The 16,882-nt window shown below is 39.0% G+C and overlaps 5 protein-coding genes across 10 annotated transcripts in view; 2 read left to right on the forward strand and 3 right to left on the reverse strand.

The window, feature by feature from the left end:
- The first annotated feature begins 968 nt into the window (after positions 1-968).
- acot13 (acyl-CoA thioesterase 13) lies at positions 969-2,320 on the forward strand. The gene is made up of 3 exons (XM_027006354.2): positions 969-1,139; positions 1,741-1,925; positions 2,067-2,320. The coding sequence occupies exons 1-3, from the start codon at positions 1,059-1,061 to the stop codon at positions 2,221-2,223; spliced, it is 423 nt and encodes a 140-aa protein (XP_026862155.1). The 5' UTR covers positions 969-1,058; the 3' UTR covers positions 2,224-2,320.
- Positions 2,321-2,514: 194 nt separating this feature from the next.
- c8h6orf62 (chromosome 8 C6orf62 homolog) lies at positions 2,515-6,894 on the reverse strand. Its single transcript, XM_027006353.2, has 5 exons — positions 5,352-6,894; positions 4,552-4,728; positions 3,777-3,902; positions 3,541-3,675; positions 2,515-3,447 (listed from the first exon to the last, which is right to left on the reverse strand). Exons 1-5 carry the CDS (start codon positions 5,478-5,480, stop codon positions 3,322-3,324), a joined length of 693 nt encoding a protein of 230 aa, XP_026862154.1. The 5' UTR covers positions 5,481-6,894; the 3' UTR covers positions 2,515-3,321.
- A 1,172-nt stretch (positions 6,895-8,066) lies between these two features.
- Positions 8,067-11,217, forward strand: gmnn (geminin DNA replication inhibitor). 2 transcript variants are annotated; one of them, XM_027006383.2, is made up of 7 exons: positions 8,067-8,171; positions 8,878-8,945; positions 9,837-9,932; positions 10,059-10,215; positions 10,297-10,388; positions 10,527-10,637; positions 10,717-11,217. In XM_027006383.2, the coding sequence occupies exons 1-7, from the start codon at positions 8,156-8,158 to the stop codon at positions 10,852-10,854; spliced, it is 678 nt and encodes a 225-aa protein (XP_026862184.2). In that variant the 5' UTR covers positions 8,067-8,155; the 3' UTR covers positions 10,855-11,217. The 2 variants fall into 2 exon arrangements, with proteins under 2 accessions (XP_026862184.2, XP_026862185.2); XM_027006384.2 differs by having other exon boundaries at positions 8,068-8,171; positions 10,306-10,388.
- Positions 11,218-11,254: 37 nt separating this feature from the next.
- On the reverse strand, positions 11,255-12,089 carry LOC113575050 (armadillo like helical domain containing 2). The gene is made up of 2 exons (XM_027006346.2): positions 11,891-12,089; positions 11,255-11,670 (listed from the first exon to the last, which is right to left on the reverse strand). Exons 1-2 carry the CDS (start codon positions 12,087-12,089, stop codon positions 11,255-11,257), a joined length of 615 nt encoding a protein of 204 aa, XP_026862147.1.
- A 1,576-nt stretch (positions 12,090-13,665) lies between these two features.
- The window catches only part of ripor2 (RHO family interacting cell polarization regulator 2), a 33,639-nt gene continuing 30,422 nt past the window's right edge, over positions 13,666-16,882 (reverse strand). For all 5 annotated transcript variants that reach the window (XM_027006378.2, XM_027006382.2, XM_027006379.2 and 2 more), the window contains 3 exons: positions 16,151-16,234; positions 15,948-16,038; positions 13,666-15,748 (listed from right to left, as the gene is read on the reverse strand). In XM_027006378.2, coding sequence (XP_026862179.2) covers positions 15,648-15,748; positions 15,948-16,038; positions 16,151-16,234 — 276 coding nt within the window. In that variant the 3' untranslated portion in view covers positions 13,666-15,647. The remainder of the gene's footprint in view (positions 15,749-15,947; positions 16,039-16,150; positions 16,235-16,882) is intronic.

Raw genomic sequence — 16,882 nt, forward strand, 5'->3', positions numbered from 1 at the left:
AAATATTGTACTTCAATTTTATTGTACCTTGGTTGTAATTATTTTCAATTTATTTCCCTGTCTACTTTTTATACTAAATAAAATATAAAGAATCCAATGTGTCCGCTCTGTTTGATATACATACGAATAATATGGGTGTGTTCCTTCTGCATTGTCATAATATACTTAAACAGTTAACTTATTAACTTATTTACAGTATTTAGAGAAGACACTTCAAATTCAAAAACTATAAGTGAGGTAAAGACAGAATTGCACCTGGCGAAAAATTATTGCAATTTTGGTGCAAATTTGTGGGAAAAAACAGTCATTGTATTCCAAGGTAAGATCCGTAAATGCTTTATCATATATACTCTGATATAAATTGCGAGTGCCTATTTTTCTTAAGGCGTTTTCTAGGATAAAATGAAGCCAAAAAATTATATAAAATGAAATAATGACACGCATGAAGTTATTTTTATCTGTTATATAAAAGATTTTGCCAGCAATATCTCCAGGTATTGTTGATATATTTTCTTGAATGAAGGCGCTGTTTTACCTTGAAGTGTGGTTCTTTTTTTGTGAATAGTTAGCTGCATATTCATCATACCTCGCGAGTTGTAAGGTCTGCATCTGAGTAGTTAGGCTGATGGTTTCACAGTCCGACGGTGAATATTTGCTTCTTTTAATAACCTAATTTTGTTTAAAAATAGAGTGAGACCTGTATTCTAACTGCATGAAGTTATATTCTACGTATTAATTAAAGGTAATGAAGACGTGCCCCTGGGCGTATGTAACATTCTGCCAAGGAGTAGGAATTCGACAACCCTCTCACTGTCTCACTGTGTAACTGTCAGAATTTTCTTCGGCCAATAAAAGTAACCTTTTGGCCCTTATTCGGCCAATAGGAGTAACCTTTTGGCCCTTATTCGGCCAATAAGAGTAACCTTTTGACACGCCCCAGTAATATTTTCACGCGCTTGCATTTTGTCACGCCCACATCTGCGGAGACCGGGAGCCCTCGCGTGCTGTTGACAGCCCTTCTTAATATCCTTAATTTGTTTTTTAAATCCAAGTGGAAAATGGCCTCGTCTTTACAAACATTGAAACAAGTCATGCGTTTCCTCGTGGAGAGCCCTGGATTTGATCGCGTTTTAAACAAGGTGAGTGATTGTGCCCATCTGACATTTCAATGTTTAGCACTGAATCAACGCCGTGGCTCTAAGTTGATTCGCCACTGAATTTTGTTTTAATTTTCAAAAGTGAATCAACATTGATACCGCGACGTCTTGCTTTTCAACGCTGAATGAGGAATCGTCGAATTTTGCTTCGATTTCGAAAAGTGCATCATCGCTGGTGTCGCGACGTCTTACTTTTCAACACAGTAATAAACCCAGCTGACATGTGAATGTTGATTCACCGCTGAATCAATGTCATTGATCAAGGTTGATTCACTGTCGAATCTTGTTTCGGTGTTGAAAAGTGAATCAGCGTTGATCCTGCGACGTTTTCTCAACGGCTCGCTTTCTGAATGAGGAACACTGGATGAGGAACCGTTTAATTTTGTTTCGATTTCGAAGTTAATCATCGGTGACAGTACGTAGTTTAATGTCGTAACACTGAATAATGATTATCCATGTGCGACCCTCACATTAATAACTGGTTACCTAGCTAGCAAAAGTAGCGATGTTATAGCTTGTAGCGTTACCACTGTCTCAGATTGTATGTACAAATCAGCTAACGTTGTCACGAACGGCCCTGCAGGTTGAACTCGTGTCAGCTAGTCCTGGTAAAGTTGTCTGTGAGATGAAGGTGGAAGAGGAACACGCTAACCGAGGAGGAACGCTTCACGGGGGAATGACTGCCACTCTTGTCGACATCATTTCTACTACTGCCCTCATGCACACTGAGAAAGGAGAACCCGGTATCAGTGTCGACATGAATATCACGTAAGGTTTTTGTGGGAAGAGGAATTAGGAGTTGCCTTTAACAGGATGGGTTCAATCATGTATCCATTTTTTTTTTCTAACTTCGAATTATCAAATTTACTATAGTTTACAACTCTATCTCTGACTCTTTTGTGTTTACAGGTATATGAATGCAGCTAAAATTGGAGAAGATATCTTGATCACCGCACAGGTTTTAAAGCAAGGAAAAACTCTGGCATTTGCTACTGTGGATATAACAAACAAGATTACCGGGAAGATAATTGCTCAGGGAAGGCACACAAAGCACCTCGGCAGCTGATCAAGAACCTTCAATTCAGTATTCAAAATATTGAAACCATGTTCATTTTGTACTGTATACTTTCTGAAATGACATAATAAAACAAAGACAAAATTAACATTTGCACTGTATTAGGATATGGTCAGTAGTATTTAAAGACAAACATTCAAACGTCACATTTCAGACCCTAAAAAAGAGATTGGGGCCTGTGTGTGTATTTGGGGGGAGGGGTGCTGAGAGTACCCCCCCCCCCCCCCAAAAAAAATGGCATAAATGTAAAATGCACAGTTCTGTAATTATTAGTACTCAAGGTCTTTGTCAAAAAAAAATCAAACAGTTTAATGATGTTTGTTTTTCCACAATAATTTTGTTACATGAACTTAAGCAGTGATTTCCCACTGAATATCCACCACCAAAGACAAAATCAGATAGCAGTAGCATGAATTGCTTGATTGGTAACATTGACTTTCAGAAAACCAACCCACCAAAAAACTGACTCCAGACTATTAAAATTGTCCATATCCTCAGATAAAACTGTTAAGACAACTTACAGGCAAGGAATGACACACAATGTCCAGCAAAACTAAGGCAGTTGAAAATGAGAAGCAATTTCTACACCAAATAAATTCGAAGTAATGTTTGCCTAGCCTTTTCACTGACTATTCAGGCCATGTAATCCTCTTTCACTGATTGTCATTCTTAAAAATATCTTCTCCTCTAAAATAAGAGCCAAGTTAGCTATCCACTTATGAGACTGATATCAGAACTGGTTTAAGGAACCACATTTAAGGAACAATGGTTTGCTTGCTTTGGTCTCCCACCCCCCCATATAGAGTTCCTTCTGTGACTGGTGGTGTTGACAGTGCTGCTCCATGAGGACAACCACTCAAAAACAATGTTCATGCAATTTAAAATAAAATCAGACAGCTAAAGGAAAGGGCAAATGGGTGAACCAAACCAAAATGGGCTGGTACGAAGGACCAAAAAAGGACTAAATTAACCTCAGAATGAAAATGAGTGGTTAACAAAAAGGAGAGTTCCAAGCACAAGTTCAATTCTATTTAACTGGAGGGATGTGTATAGGGTCGACTTGCTGCAGAGGAGTCTTCCATCTCTCTCCTAGTCTGGCATGTATGGACGAAGGTGGTCTTCAATATCTCCAACCCCCCAGCAGGTCAACTGATCCTGTGGCAGGTAGAGGCAGAGGCTGCACAATTTGAAAACTGTGGCCTTGTTTTTTGGAGTCTGTCGAAAGAGTGCATATAAGTGACATGCTTTCAAATTCCCATCCTATAAACAGTCTTCCTGCATTTGTTTTAATTGTTTTAAAATACCAACCTGCAATTGCTGTCTGTCCAAGAAAAGAAACACAGACTGATTTGGGTTGTTCATAACCATTCCAGCCTTGTCCTTACGGCCAGCAGCATGCAAAAATTGTTTCTCATAGTCTCCATGGTGAAATTCAAACTTGGCCTTTGAATACAATTAGAAAAGTAAAGGGGCAGAGTACGTGTCTTACATTTATGAACATCTTATGAAGCTTCAAGCTTGTTTGATGTGTAGAACAAAGTCACCTGAACAGGCCTAAATGGTTCATGGTCAGCTCCCTTCCATCTGGAGAAAAGAAGACAGACTATCTTCTCAATATCGTTGCGGGGCCATAGGATGAAATCCATCTCCTGGGTGCAACCTATTACATCCTTTGTACATTTTGAAACAATAGTGAGATCACAATCAGCTGAGATCACAACAACAGTTTGTTCACAAAATTATAGAAATTTCATCAGATGCTGTATGGAACTTACAGCAAGGAAGAAAGGCAATAAATGTGACAAAAGCAAAGAATTCGAGATATACACTCCAATATTAAAATATTTATTGCTCACAAAAAGTCAGCTGTCCAGTCTTAGGTCTGGGTAGGCTGAATGTGTAAAGAACATTTAAAGTAACTGTTAGACTACTTCCTCAAATCTACAACAATAGAAATACCAAAATATTACAGTGCATTCATATCAGTTTTATCACAAGAGATTTAAGGATTAAAGAATAAGATTTAAGGAATCCACTGTTTGACAGACGTTGTTGGGAAGCTTTTTTTGTTAAGTATCGGGATCATAATGATGAGTACCTTACAGAGTCAGGGTTGATGATAAAATACTGGTAAATAAAGTGTCTAGCCCTTACCAGGACATCCTAACTAATCTCAACTATTTTGCACATTGACTAATCAAAGCATTCACATATTGAAAATTGTGAATATTATGTCCATATTATGCAGCTCTATTAGTGATAAAAGGTTAATTCTGTTAATTCAAGTCTTAGACAAAAATTTCCTCCAACATCTCTTACCCTGCGCATTGAATGATAGCGAGGGGCATGCAACTGCACAACATCCTTTTGAAGAAGTTCCAAAGAACTTTCTAAGGAGTAGCTTGAATCCTTCACTCCTTTGAGGATATTTTCTTCATAGTTGTTGGTCATGACAGGTACCACCTCAGCTACCTCAAAAAGGGCAGACTTCTTTTTCTGCTCATAAGTAATAGAGATAGTTAAAACAATAATCAAACCGTTATATTTCATTACACCACACTAAACAAATAAGAAAGGGGGATTTTACAAAGTAGGCATGACTAATGAGATGGATGACTGTTTTAATAGTAGACTAAATTATTTAAAAGAAATGTTCCCTCCCATTCATCCTATTGTAGTCTTGACTTTTGGACAAAAGAGCTGTGAAATACACACCAATGTCATGAAATAAAAATTGTAAAATACTGCCTTGTTTTTCTTTCCAACCTTTCCATACAAATATATCAAAGTTATTTAAAGGCCATATTTATTGATATATCTTACTTGCACCAGAAGCATGAAGGTGGTATACTTCAAGATTTAGCATTACATATTGTAATTCAGTTCACTATTACAAATGTGTCAAAGCCTGATAAAATAATGAAGCCAAGTCCTTATCCTAGTCGACATTTAAAAACATACTTGGAGTACTAATTTCTGTTTGGTCTGATCTGAGATAGCCAGTTAACCGATTTAATATTTGCAGCAGCACCAAAAAAAAAAACCAAACAAAAAAAAAAAACTGCCTATCTGCAATTATAAGGAATAACCCATCTCACTGTAATGAAACATAAATTCACCTTTTCCTTAAACACGAAGGCAATGTAGATTTTGAAGTCAAACTGATCAGCCAAAGATTCCCTTTTCTTCCGTAGCTGGGCACGGAGTCGGTTTCTCGTTTGATTTCGTCGAGAGGTTGGGTCTCCCATTGTTATATAGCAATTACTTTCTTTACTCGCTTTCTTTCAAAGCCTCCAAGAACAGGCCACGTTGTGTAAATTACGTTTCAATAGGTAAAAAAAAATCCGGCACTCCCTGTAAAATACACTAACTAATTAAGAAATAAGTCTACCAAACAGCAATCAAGCCATTTTCAGATCAATATGGGTAGTGCACATGGGGCTTAATTTGTATTCTGTCTGAACCATACCATGTTTAAGCAATGAACGATCAAGCACATATCAATGTCACAAAACAAAATTCACTACTGCAAATCTGCGCTCAACAAATATGAACTATGCATTTTATAAATGTTATTGTAAAACAAATGACCTCCGTGACGCAATCCATGCCGGAAACTTTTTTTAATGGAAAAGTAGCTCTCTGGCTGAAATTGGAGTCTGCTACCTGAAGCGAGTTTAAAAGAAAAGGCAAAGAAAAATCTTAGAAGACCTGACTTCTGCGGACTTTGGACTCTCTTACACGACACGACTTGTTTGTATACATATCGATGCATTAAACTGTCTCAGCAACACACAACTGAAAGACGGAGATAAAGGCGATCATGGCAGAGAAATGTAGACGCCTGGAGGCGTTGGCACCAGATACAATAACACGGAGACTACTCGACATCTTGGGTTTATGACCAGGAAATTGACCCACGGACTGTTGTAGTGCCACTGCTGTATGTCATCATTCTTAGGCTCCTTGTGCCTGTCCAGCTAACGTAGCCAGCTAACTTAACTAGGTTAGCTAGCTAACTGAGCTGCTTGCACGCTTCGCCAACAACAGCCGAGTTCGCTTAACATTAGCTACATTTCAAATAAATTGTAATCGGTTATCTTACTACCAAACTGTTACATTTTCTGCCTGTTCTTTAGCTGATCTGTACTTCACTAGCTAGCTATTTCGCTAGCTACGCCAGCAAATGTCAGGGAAATGCGTGGCTAGTTTAGTTCATCCCGCGTGTTGGCCATTACGGCATTGTCATTTTGCGAATGCACCAACTATTGTAATTACTTCAACCAGGAACTACAACCTTACGTTCTGTTCCTAAATAACTACTCTCCTGTGCGAAAGCTTAACATTAATTGCTGCCCAGCTTGTTTCTTTCTTTCTCTCTCTCTCTCTCTCTCTGTCGCGTTGTTTTCGAGTTTTTCCTCAGTCGTCACAACCAACCATCCAAACCACCCATGCCATGTCAAGATAAATTGACAAACCAATTGAAACGCTCCCTTCTTTCGGATAATAAACGACTATATTTGCTTCGCGGTGGACCCATGATTACAAAATAGTGGTTTTAAAATGTCTCTCGAGCGCTTCTTCGAATCTTCGAGCCTTAATCCCTATGTGGCAAACAACAAACCCTCGCCTCTAACTGAACAAACAACTCAAAATGGCTGTCGATGAACGTCGCACAAGTCTGAATGCACGTGGTTGCCAGGTTTCCTAAAATGCACAGCGGGTGCCAGGTCTCGCTAAAAAAGGCACACGGTGATTTCCGTTTCAGTTAAATGTTTAAGAAATTATGGATAATCCTTTAGGAGCTCATTAACTGAATCAGTGTATTAGATGAGTGTCACATGGATAATCAGTTACGTAGTACTCCTCTTTTTCCATATTATTTTTGTACTTAGAGAATGATTATTTTCTAAATTAACAGCAATAAAGCTGAAAATATTCATGTGCTCATAAATAGTAACTACCTTTTGACTAGCTCCAAAAACTCCGATTATAAAAAGTTATATCTGGCAACCTATTGCAGACGTCACGTGACGGACACGTGAATTAAAAGTTTTTTCTATTTATTTTGTTGTTGACGTTTTAGAAAGGTAACTGTTCTGAGGGTAACACGCGCCATTTATATATTTATTTGTACAAGCGCAACGACTGCATACGTTATGTGTAAAGACAAAATATAGTCTATGGTACAAATGCTCCGTGTGAAGACGAACATCTGAGGCAGGAAAGACCACTGCAAGCAGATGTCCTTTTCAAAATAAAAGTCACAAACTCTGCTCCAGCGAAATATAGGCACACGTATTCGAATGTTATTCGCCGTTAAATCTCCCAGCAATTGGAGAATCTTTTGCATTTGAAAGTTAAAATAAGTTATAGATAAGAACGGGATTATGTTCATCTCTCCATTAGATGTCATATAAGCAAAACCTCTATTTCTGACAACCGTAATTGATTGCGCTTGAAACCTTGTACAAACTTTGATATAATTTTTAATGACAGGTACCCCTGAAACATTTGCAAAAACAATACATGTTCACACTTTATGTTCGATGGTCTCCGTCGAGTGAGGTTACTTTAATGCATTTATCTTACATGTTTTCTTACATCACTTGTTTCAAGTAAACTCTTAATATAGCAAACGTTAGCAGAGCAGGGATTTAGACTGTTGACGGTACTTTCAGTCTGAAATAGAATAAAATATTTAGTTTGTGTTATGCAATTTGTGTACATCTACAAACTACGTATTCCAGAATCGTATTTCGAAAGCCCATAAATTAGTCCATCAGAGGATTTACATGCGTGTGCTTTCCTGACGACGTTTAAATCAACGTACCGCGCGAGTTCGGGATCACGTGATCAAGCATAACAACGCTACTTAAGCTCGTGGCGTTGGCGCGTTTCTTTAATCGTGGCAGTGTTGGAAATGAACAGCGTATACGGTGAGTGAATCAGCTAATGATATGTTCGCACTTTGATATCTTAGTAACTAGGTAAGTTGATTTATTTTTGGCTGTAATGGGAGGGGACATGCCCACAATCACTATTTCTGGGTATTTTTGTACCTCCTAGGTATCGCTAGAGAAGGACCTTGTTAGACTTGATGGTTAAAATTCGTGAGGTTATCGTGCGTTGTCTTGCTTAGCTAACGTTATTTATTTCTGATCGCAGTTTAGTTTATCAACAAACCGGTTAACTAGTTCGCTTATATGCATAGTATGGCGCACTTAACGAATGACTAGCTAGGTAGTTAGCTTCAGGGGTTGGGGGCTAGCAAGCTAAACAGCTAACGCTAATTGCCTTGTGGTTAGCGGCGTTTTCGCACCCGCTAGCTATCCTAGCTAGCTTAGCTCGGTTAACCAACGAAACAACGTTGTCTTGATCGCTTAACGTGCAGCGTTGGCCAGGGGGTTGGTTAGTGTTAGTTTGGTGGTAACTCGCAAAATGTTTAATCGTGAGTCACGACTTAAATCCTTTCTAGCTATGCCCACTTTCCGAACAGATCAGCCAGTGATCAAGCAATTGTTTTGAAGCTAGGAATAGCACTAGCTATCTATATTAAGGAAGGTAACATAGTTAATGTAGGTAGGTGGCGTTGGGTAGCTGTTATCTGGGCTTCGAGTTACAGCTGTCTTTACTTGTACATAGGCAACCTCGGAGAAATGAGTGCTGTCAGAAAAATGACGCACCTGGAGAATCCTTGTGAAAACGTACAGGTAAGTAATTTATCCTCATATCAAAAAACATTTAAAGATCGTTACGGGATTATGTAGGTAGGCAGCTAGCTAGATAAATTTGAGAAGTGATTGGTACGCATATCGATACCTTTCATGTCCCTGTACACAAACACTTTGCGCCCCTACGTTTTAACCGCGAAATGGCTGCTATTGGCTCTGTTCAAAATGGTCAGTTTTTAGTGTTGGATATAATTAAAATGCTTTTTTTTTTTCTTCAAAAAAGAGGTTCCCACATCAGTCATCCATGTACATGAGTGTTGCTGTCTTTTAACAGCTCTCCTTCTCTAGTTGAATTAATCATTGCCAACATGAGCCCACCTTGGTACATTTGTGCACTGCTATTTAAACCTGTGACCGTGGTTTAGATGGACACTGTATTGAGTGAAAATATTAACTTGGTCTTAACTTGTAGTTTGCTATAATGAGCTTTTTAGAGCTAGTTCCCACAGTAATTTTGTTCAAGAATCTTGCAGCAAGATAACGATTTGAAAGGACCAATCGCTGCCTGTGGGAATCTGAGGTGTTTGCCCTGTGCAGCTGATAACTGCCCTGCCCCTTTCCCACGCTTGCTGGGCCTGGGGTCATGCAGGGCTTCTCAGCTACCACACTGTTTTCTGTCTCACAATGACAGTTTAACAAGACTGTAAGTGGAGAAGAATTGGGTAGGTCGGTAGTGTTTATGGTATGCTTGGAGGGGTGTACCTCTTTGGCAGTTGAGACATGCTGTAAGGAGAGCCCTCTTACTACCTAAAGTAAGATTTAAGGCAGGGCACCTGGTTTGCTATAGTACAAATTACACTTGTACTACTCCCCCCCCTTTTTATTTTTTTATTTTTGTTGCATATTCTAAATATCCTGTTCTTGTTTAAGACTAAAGGATCATGTGCATCAGGGAGGAGAACACTTCAAGTTCTTCAGCCATCTGCAGTGAATAAGCGTTTTGAAAGGATAAAGGAGGTCCAAGATGTAAATAATTTGATACATTTTTAATTACCAAATTACTTGCTAAATTCATAAGTAACTGTACTCAGTTACGTATGAATTTTTCAGATCTGAATGCCAAGTCCTTTCCTCTTTGTAATCTGTCTCCAGACTGGGAAGACTGTTCCTAAAAGGAAGCTATGTGGTGCAGACCAGGTGAAGGGCTCAAAGAGGGTTAAGGCAGAAGTGGCAATTAAATCTACAGATCCAAAAAATGAAAACCATCCTGAGGGAGTCACTCAGGAAGCCTATGAGTTGATGGTCAAAGGTAATTTTCCAGAATGTCACCTAGTCAGTTCAGGGTTTTTCATGGTATATTGGCCATTCCATGGCACAGGCATAACTGCAGATCTTTCAGAAACCCCTACATCTGCTTACTGGAAGGAGTTGGCAGAGGAGCGACGAAAAGCCCTGTTCAGTGTTCTTCAGGAGAATGAAAAGGTGGGTGAATTTGATCAGATCTGCTGTTTGAGAGGGGGGAGGATTTAGTCATGACAATGTATAAGGATATAGTGGGTCTCTCTCTCTCTCTCATACATGAATATATGTAACTTTTTTTTTTTTTTTTTTTTACACTAGCTGCACAAAGGGATAGAAGCCAAGGATGAACAGATTGCTCAGCTGAAAAGTGAGAATGATGAGTTACAAGAACTAGCAAAGCATGTCCAACACATGGCTGACATGATTGAGGCAAGTATTGAGCTCTGTAGTACTTGATGCACTGTTACCAGTATGTGACTGAATGACTGACTGACTAATTTGCTTGAAGAGGTTAACTGGGAAAAGTCCAGACAACCTGGAGGAACTGCGAGAGATTGCATTTGACCCATTTGATGAAGATGCAGATGTGAATGAAGAATGTGATGAGGGTCAGGATGAAGAATGTCATGAGGAAAATAAGTTATGAAGGGGAGTGCAAACAGAACTAAGTGCACCGAGTTAAGGATGTGCTACAAAAGGAAGACTACGCTGCCTCAGATGCAAAAAGCCAGTGTTTTTTTTTTGTTTTTTCCTCCACCCTCCCTGGTCATTCCTGAATAACAGACACCATATTGTGTGCCTGAGTTGTTGCTGTTTAATTTGACCTACCCTTTCTTTTGGAAGATGTGATGTGCAATTTACCTTCCTGGTTTTAATGGTGTTCCTTTTTATTTTAATTTGTTGCTGTAAGTAGGTTCAGACTGACCTTTTTAATGGCTCTTGTGTGCATTTCTTGCACTGTACATATGTAAACTTGGACATTGTATTTTTTTATAAAAATTAAGTCTCAGTTCTCTTTTTATGTATCTTGACTCCTAGGGTGTCTGTCAAGGTTTATAGCTGGGTGGCCAGAATTCTAAAATGTAGAGCAACTCCTCAGCATAGTTTTTGTCCCAACTAGTCCAGTTGTTGAGGTTCTGTAAACTTTCCAGATTCACTTGGAGGCCTGGTGAACTCTTTAGGCTTTTGATGACTGGAATGTTGCAGCATAGAATGTTGAGGAGGTAACAGCTCCAGAGCTTGGCTTTGGTGGAGAGCTGACTAGTTGGAGATACAAAAAATTGCAGGATGTTGAGTAGACCCATGGAATGGGCCAAAAGCTGGTTGGAAACATGAAGATGGCAGACTCCACTCAGTCCTTCCAGAACTGTGGTGATCTGTGCATCTGAGAGGTTGGGTGTATTCAGGAAGTCCACCATGGTTTGCATAAATTCTCCACCTTCTCTTGCAGCTGCATAACCTCCTAGATAAGTTGTCATGTTTTATTAGGTTGGTTAATACTTTTGCCAGCAGTGAGGGGTTTTGTTTGTTTTTGTTTTTATATATACTTTTGAAATTTGATTCATTAGCTATCTTATACTAAAATTAAGGTCTGAATTCAGATTGAGAACAGTTGTAGATTTTCACTTGTTTTAACAATTTGTTCATAATGGATACATGTCTTAATTCATATGTAAACTCACCAGTATAGCTTAGAATTCCAAGGACATAAGCTGCATCCACCCTCTTGGCTATTGGCAGCTCTGTGTTCTGGATATCATGTCCAGCCAGCTGGATCTTCCTGAGGTGTAGATTCCTGTGGTCTTGATCTGACTCCTCGTCATGAGGAAAGAGGTAAGGTTGGATGCATTTGTAATAAAGCAAAGTTAGCCACTTGGTCATGTTGACTTTTTATTTATTTTGTTTTGTGTGTATATAGCTTCTTTTAAATATATGGCTTTATTCATAATACTGTAGTTTTGTATTTGAAGGTTCTGATTCTGTTATTCCTTTGTGATGCAATGGGTGCAATTACAATTGTATCTAGCTGCCACTTCAAATCAACTTACAATTATGACTGAGTACAACTTGAGCAATTGAGTTAGGGCCCTTGCTCAGGGGCCCAGCAGTGGCAACTTGGCAGTGATTGGGCTTGAACTGGCAACCTGATTACTAGTGAAGTACCTTAACCACTGAGAAACGAATTGAATAATGCTATGTTATTACAAAAGGATAAGGAAACATGATAAAGTTTACACCAAGTTGTCCAATGTGTTGAAGTTCCCACTCACATGGTAATGCATTAGATTTAATTTGTCCTAGTGGTCTGGATCTCACTTCTGTCTCAATCTTTAGTTGTCTTGCATCCTAAATTCATTGAAGCCCTTGCCAGCTTCTGTTTTTCACCCATGCATTATTTCTTATAAGATCAGGAACAAGAAAGAGGAGCCAGAGCTCTGATTGTCTGCAGTGCACATCAGTGTCTTCTGTTTCCGAACTCCCCTGTTGTGAAGATATCCTGTCCCTCAATTTCTGGTTCTAAACAATACAATCTCTGCTGACTGGTACTCTCAGTATCTTTCTTGACACATTTGACAATCACTCATGACTCATCTCTCAATAACTTGCATCACAAATAATGTCCTTGCCTTATTACTCTTACCTCAAATGGATATGTATGTTTTGCCTTTGGTAAACTTAAATATTTGATACAGGTGCATAGAGTACTTGAGGGATCAAGCTTTGGCTCTCTCCTGTTCACTCTTTACATGCCATGTCTTAGTCAGACCACTTTCAATATTATGCTGATCATACACATCAGGATCAAGACTACCACTTCCCTCCTACCCCATTCTGTTGTCCAGTGAATGAGCATAAAGTTCATACAAAGGTTTTACTAATTGGTTCCAAATCCATTATTTCCATTATGGCCCATGCTCTTCCATTCAAGATGTGGAGATTCTGGTTCTTGCCTTCATATGGCCCTGATTAGTTTACAGTAACTCTCTTCAGTGGTGTCCCTACCAAACTAAAGTTAAATAAAAACATGATGTTTGTCAATGTGTCCTGAATTCAGCTGCTAGACTTGAGATACTAAGAAATCTTCCCACAGCTGGGGTCCTCTGATACTGATCTTCTCTTTGAAACCAAATTTATGTTGACCTCTGCAGAGCATAGATATGTCATGACCCCCAAATGCTGCAATACACTACATCATTGTGCTTAAGAGATTTTCTCTCAATACTTTCACTATTCTCCTTGTGTATCTTTTATAAGGTATTCTCTTGTAATTGATTTAGAATAGTTTTAGAAAAGTGCTAAATAAACTTTATTGGGCTTTTAACATTCCATTGAAAGAAGTCCATCACAATTGGTGTGCGAGATATAGATGATTAGGACTGGAAAATGCTCCAGCTCCTGACACGAGCTAAGGGTTTAATCCAAACACAATTGATAGTAATAAGTAATATTGTCCTGATAATTATGCCAAAATAAATTTTATTGCCACCTTCAATAATCAAAAGAAATACTGTAAACTGTGAGGACAGACAACTCAAAAGACCAATATACTGGACAGCAAGAGATTTGCATTCATTTAAATCCAAGTTTTTAAAAACTAAATCTGTTGATATGACAAGCTTCCTAAACTGGAAACAACATCTATCAATCTTAGGCCAGCCATCAAAAATAATAGTAACATTTATTTAGCATTTATTGAAATGTTTGTGGAACCTTGGATTTGAGTAAAGCATATCCGTGTGCATTAATTACAGGAACTATATGTACAAAGTCACCTAATTTGATTTTGTCCAAATTCAAAAGTATTGTAGTGATAAATTAAGGAACAAAACTTAAAACCACTGCATAATAGGAAAACATACAAAAGGCCTCACTTTAAGTAACTCATAACTACATAATGCAGATTACAAAAAGAATCAACCTAATGCATATTATTTTGCATGTTTTGTATGAGTTATGGCTTTTCAAATGTCTTGACAGCTAAACAAGGTTAATATAAAATTGTCCAGTTGTGCTTGGTTAGCAGTTTGGTACTCCTGGGAATATTTGTTCTCTCACTAACTTTTATTAATGTACTTGTTCAGTCATCAGCTTCTCATTTAATCAAATTTTCTAAGCCATAGCAAAGCACTAAACTGTTAAGAGGTTAGGCATTGTACACAGCCAGAGATTTACATTTTGGATGTTTTAAATATCAAGATATGTAAAAACAGTAAAGGAGTTTTCTACAATTTATATTTTACATGACTTTTTGCACTGAGATGTTAAGTACACCTTTTAAAGACTTAATAAAACAAAGTTTACAGTATTAAAACATTGTACAGGGGGGGGTCAGCATTTACAATTACTGGAGTACTTTATACACAAAAAAACTAGCTCATGTTCTATATTGCAGGTAATCCATTTTAAAAAGGAAAAAGATGTGTAACAGGCAACAAAGTAAAAAATAAATAAAAATATCAGTTGTCACAGTCAATAATATGACTCAGTAGTACAGTTACAACAGGCACAGAAGCTAGTTGGATCACAGAGCACTGTATTTCCAGTCTTCATTGAAGCTTAAAACCAAATTCACAGTAAATCCATTAACACTTCTCTTAATACGAAAAAAAAGTGCATTAACACACATACGCCCTCAAACATTATTGAGCAGCCTTAGCAAGAGCTCAACTGCTCTCTTGCACCACTCCTTGTCTTTGTGCATGCCTACTCAACATGGCATTAGCATTAATGCTGTACCTATTCTCTGGAATTAAACTGGAGGAATTTGCAATTATGGTCACTGGTAACAGGTCCTCATGCTTTTACTACCCACATTTCAGCTAAATCATTCTGAGCCTTAATCTAATGCATGTCGTGGCTGCTCCATGGTCAGTGTGACTGGCAAATGTAAGGGACCCTTAAGTGAGGTCTGGATGAACAGATCTGAGCTTCTGATGCGTGGAGTTAAGCTTAACTCTCTCCAGTGATCCCAGGGCTTTGAGCTTACTTATACATGCATACATACACAGTAACTGAGAGGGTTTGGTTAAATGTGTTCCTCAGGATCCCTGAAACCAAACTGGGGGGCAGGGGGTGTGAGCTGGGGGTACATTTTAAGATGAATGAAAAAACACAACTCAAGTTGTTCAGGTAGGATATGCCAAACAAAACATCAATAATTCTCTGCTCTATTTACATGCATCTGACAAGTGCAAATTCAGAAACATCAACTGATGTCATAAAATAATTAAATGGTAGTAACAATGTTAATATAAGATCAAGATGAATGATGACAATGGTGAGTATACTGCTGGAACTGATCTGTGCAGGGAGAGATGAGCTCTCAGCATGGGCAGCCTTGTGAGGGCCAGTGCCTCTGTCTCAGTGGCTGCCTGGGCTAGGGTGGAGGGTGGGCTTGCTGACACATTGGGGCATTCGCTCTGTGATCCCTGGCTCCTGTCAGAACGCAGTGGTGACGGCATTACCGCGGCGTGTGCCCAATCGCACCATCTCTTTCGGAACCGTGTCCAGTTGCTCATACGCCAGTCGGCCCTCCTCACCTACGCGCACACACACACAGAGTCAAACATTCTTCTTTCCAAACAGCCTCAGCCAGTTGCAGGGCTTTCGGGGCAGAATGCTCATTACAGACAGGAGCTGCCATGTAGCATTTTATCTATATGCTCTGGGGCATTAACATATGATATTTACACTGCCTATAATCAATGAGGAAACAGTCATTGCTAGTTGTTGGCTTACCAAAAGTGAAAAGGGTTTCTATGGCAACATGCTGGAGCTCCTCATCGGCTGAGTCACACAATGACACAACTGCACTGATGCTCTCCACTGCCTGTGACACAGAGACAGAAGCCACTTGGTAACACGTCTTCTCCACAATCCTGCTATTGTAACTGAATGAATACTAACAGGTCTGGTTAAATCAGTGTGTCAGTCATACTCACTTGCAGGCAGCTAAGTGCAGCACATGCAGCTTTCTGTGTGTGCACTCCTGCTTCTGATAAGGCTTGTGTGTAGCAATCCAGTGCCTATCTCAACACACACAAAGTAACACTGAGCGTTTTCACACTAGAGGTCTTTTCCAGACCCAGGTCCGCTTCCTCTGTGAGTTCTGTACATTTGTTTAAGTATCATAGCTATTTTTGAGCCAATGAGTGGTCCAGAGAACTGGTCTAAAAATCAATGGTCTGGGATTCACTTCAAGCAAACTGGTGCAGTCCACTGCACATGTGGAAGCTGTCCATGTGATAAGTGTGGCTGTATGACTGGATAATTTTGTAATGTGATTGCTGTGACTTATTGCTTCACTTTGTTTTTCCAAGTTTACTAAAGGAGGGGAAAGGACTGAAGTGTATTTCATGTAGACTAGCCATATAATAGTGATAACATGGGACTATCACCACTATATGCCTAATAAAACCAGATTTTCTTAGGACTGGAGCAAGGTTACTATAATAAGATCACCTTTACGGAGCGAGTGCATGTACTGAGAGCATCGCAAAAGGCACAACTTGTGCTGGCTTGCATGGCTCTCATATGGAAATGGCTTTGTTTGCATGTGCTTCTGAACAGTGAAATGTATCTAAAAATATGTGGATATGTATCCACATATCTAAAAATGCTGTTCTTCGCTGGAAGTGTTTGGATCCAGGGAAGAAAATAAAAAGCAGTAAATG

This window comes from Electrophorus electricus, chromosome 8 (assembly GCF_013358815.1).
Source record: "Electrophorus electricus isolate fEleEle1 chromosome 8, fEleEle1.pri, whole genome shotgun sequence".
Taxonomy (NCBI): domain Eukaryota; kingdom Metazoa; phylum Chordata; class Actinopteri; order Gymnotiformes; family Gymnotidae; genus Electrophorus; species Electrophorus electricus.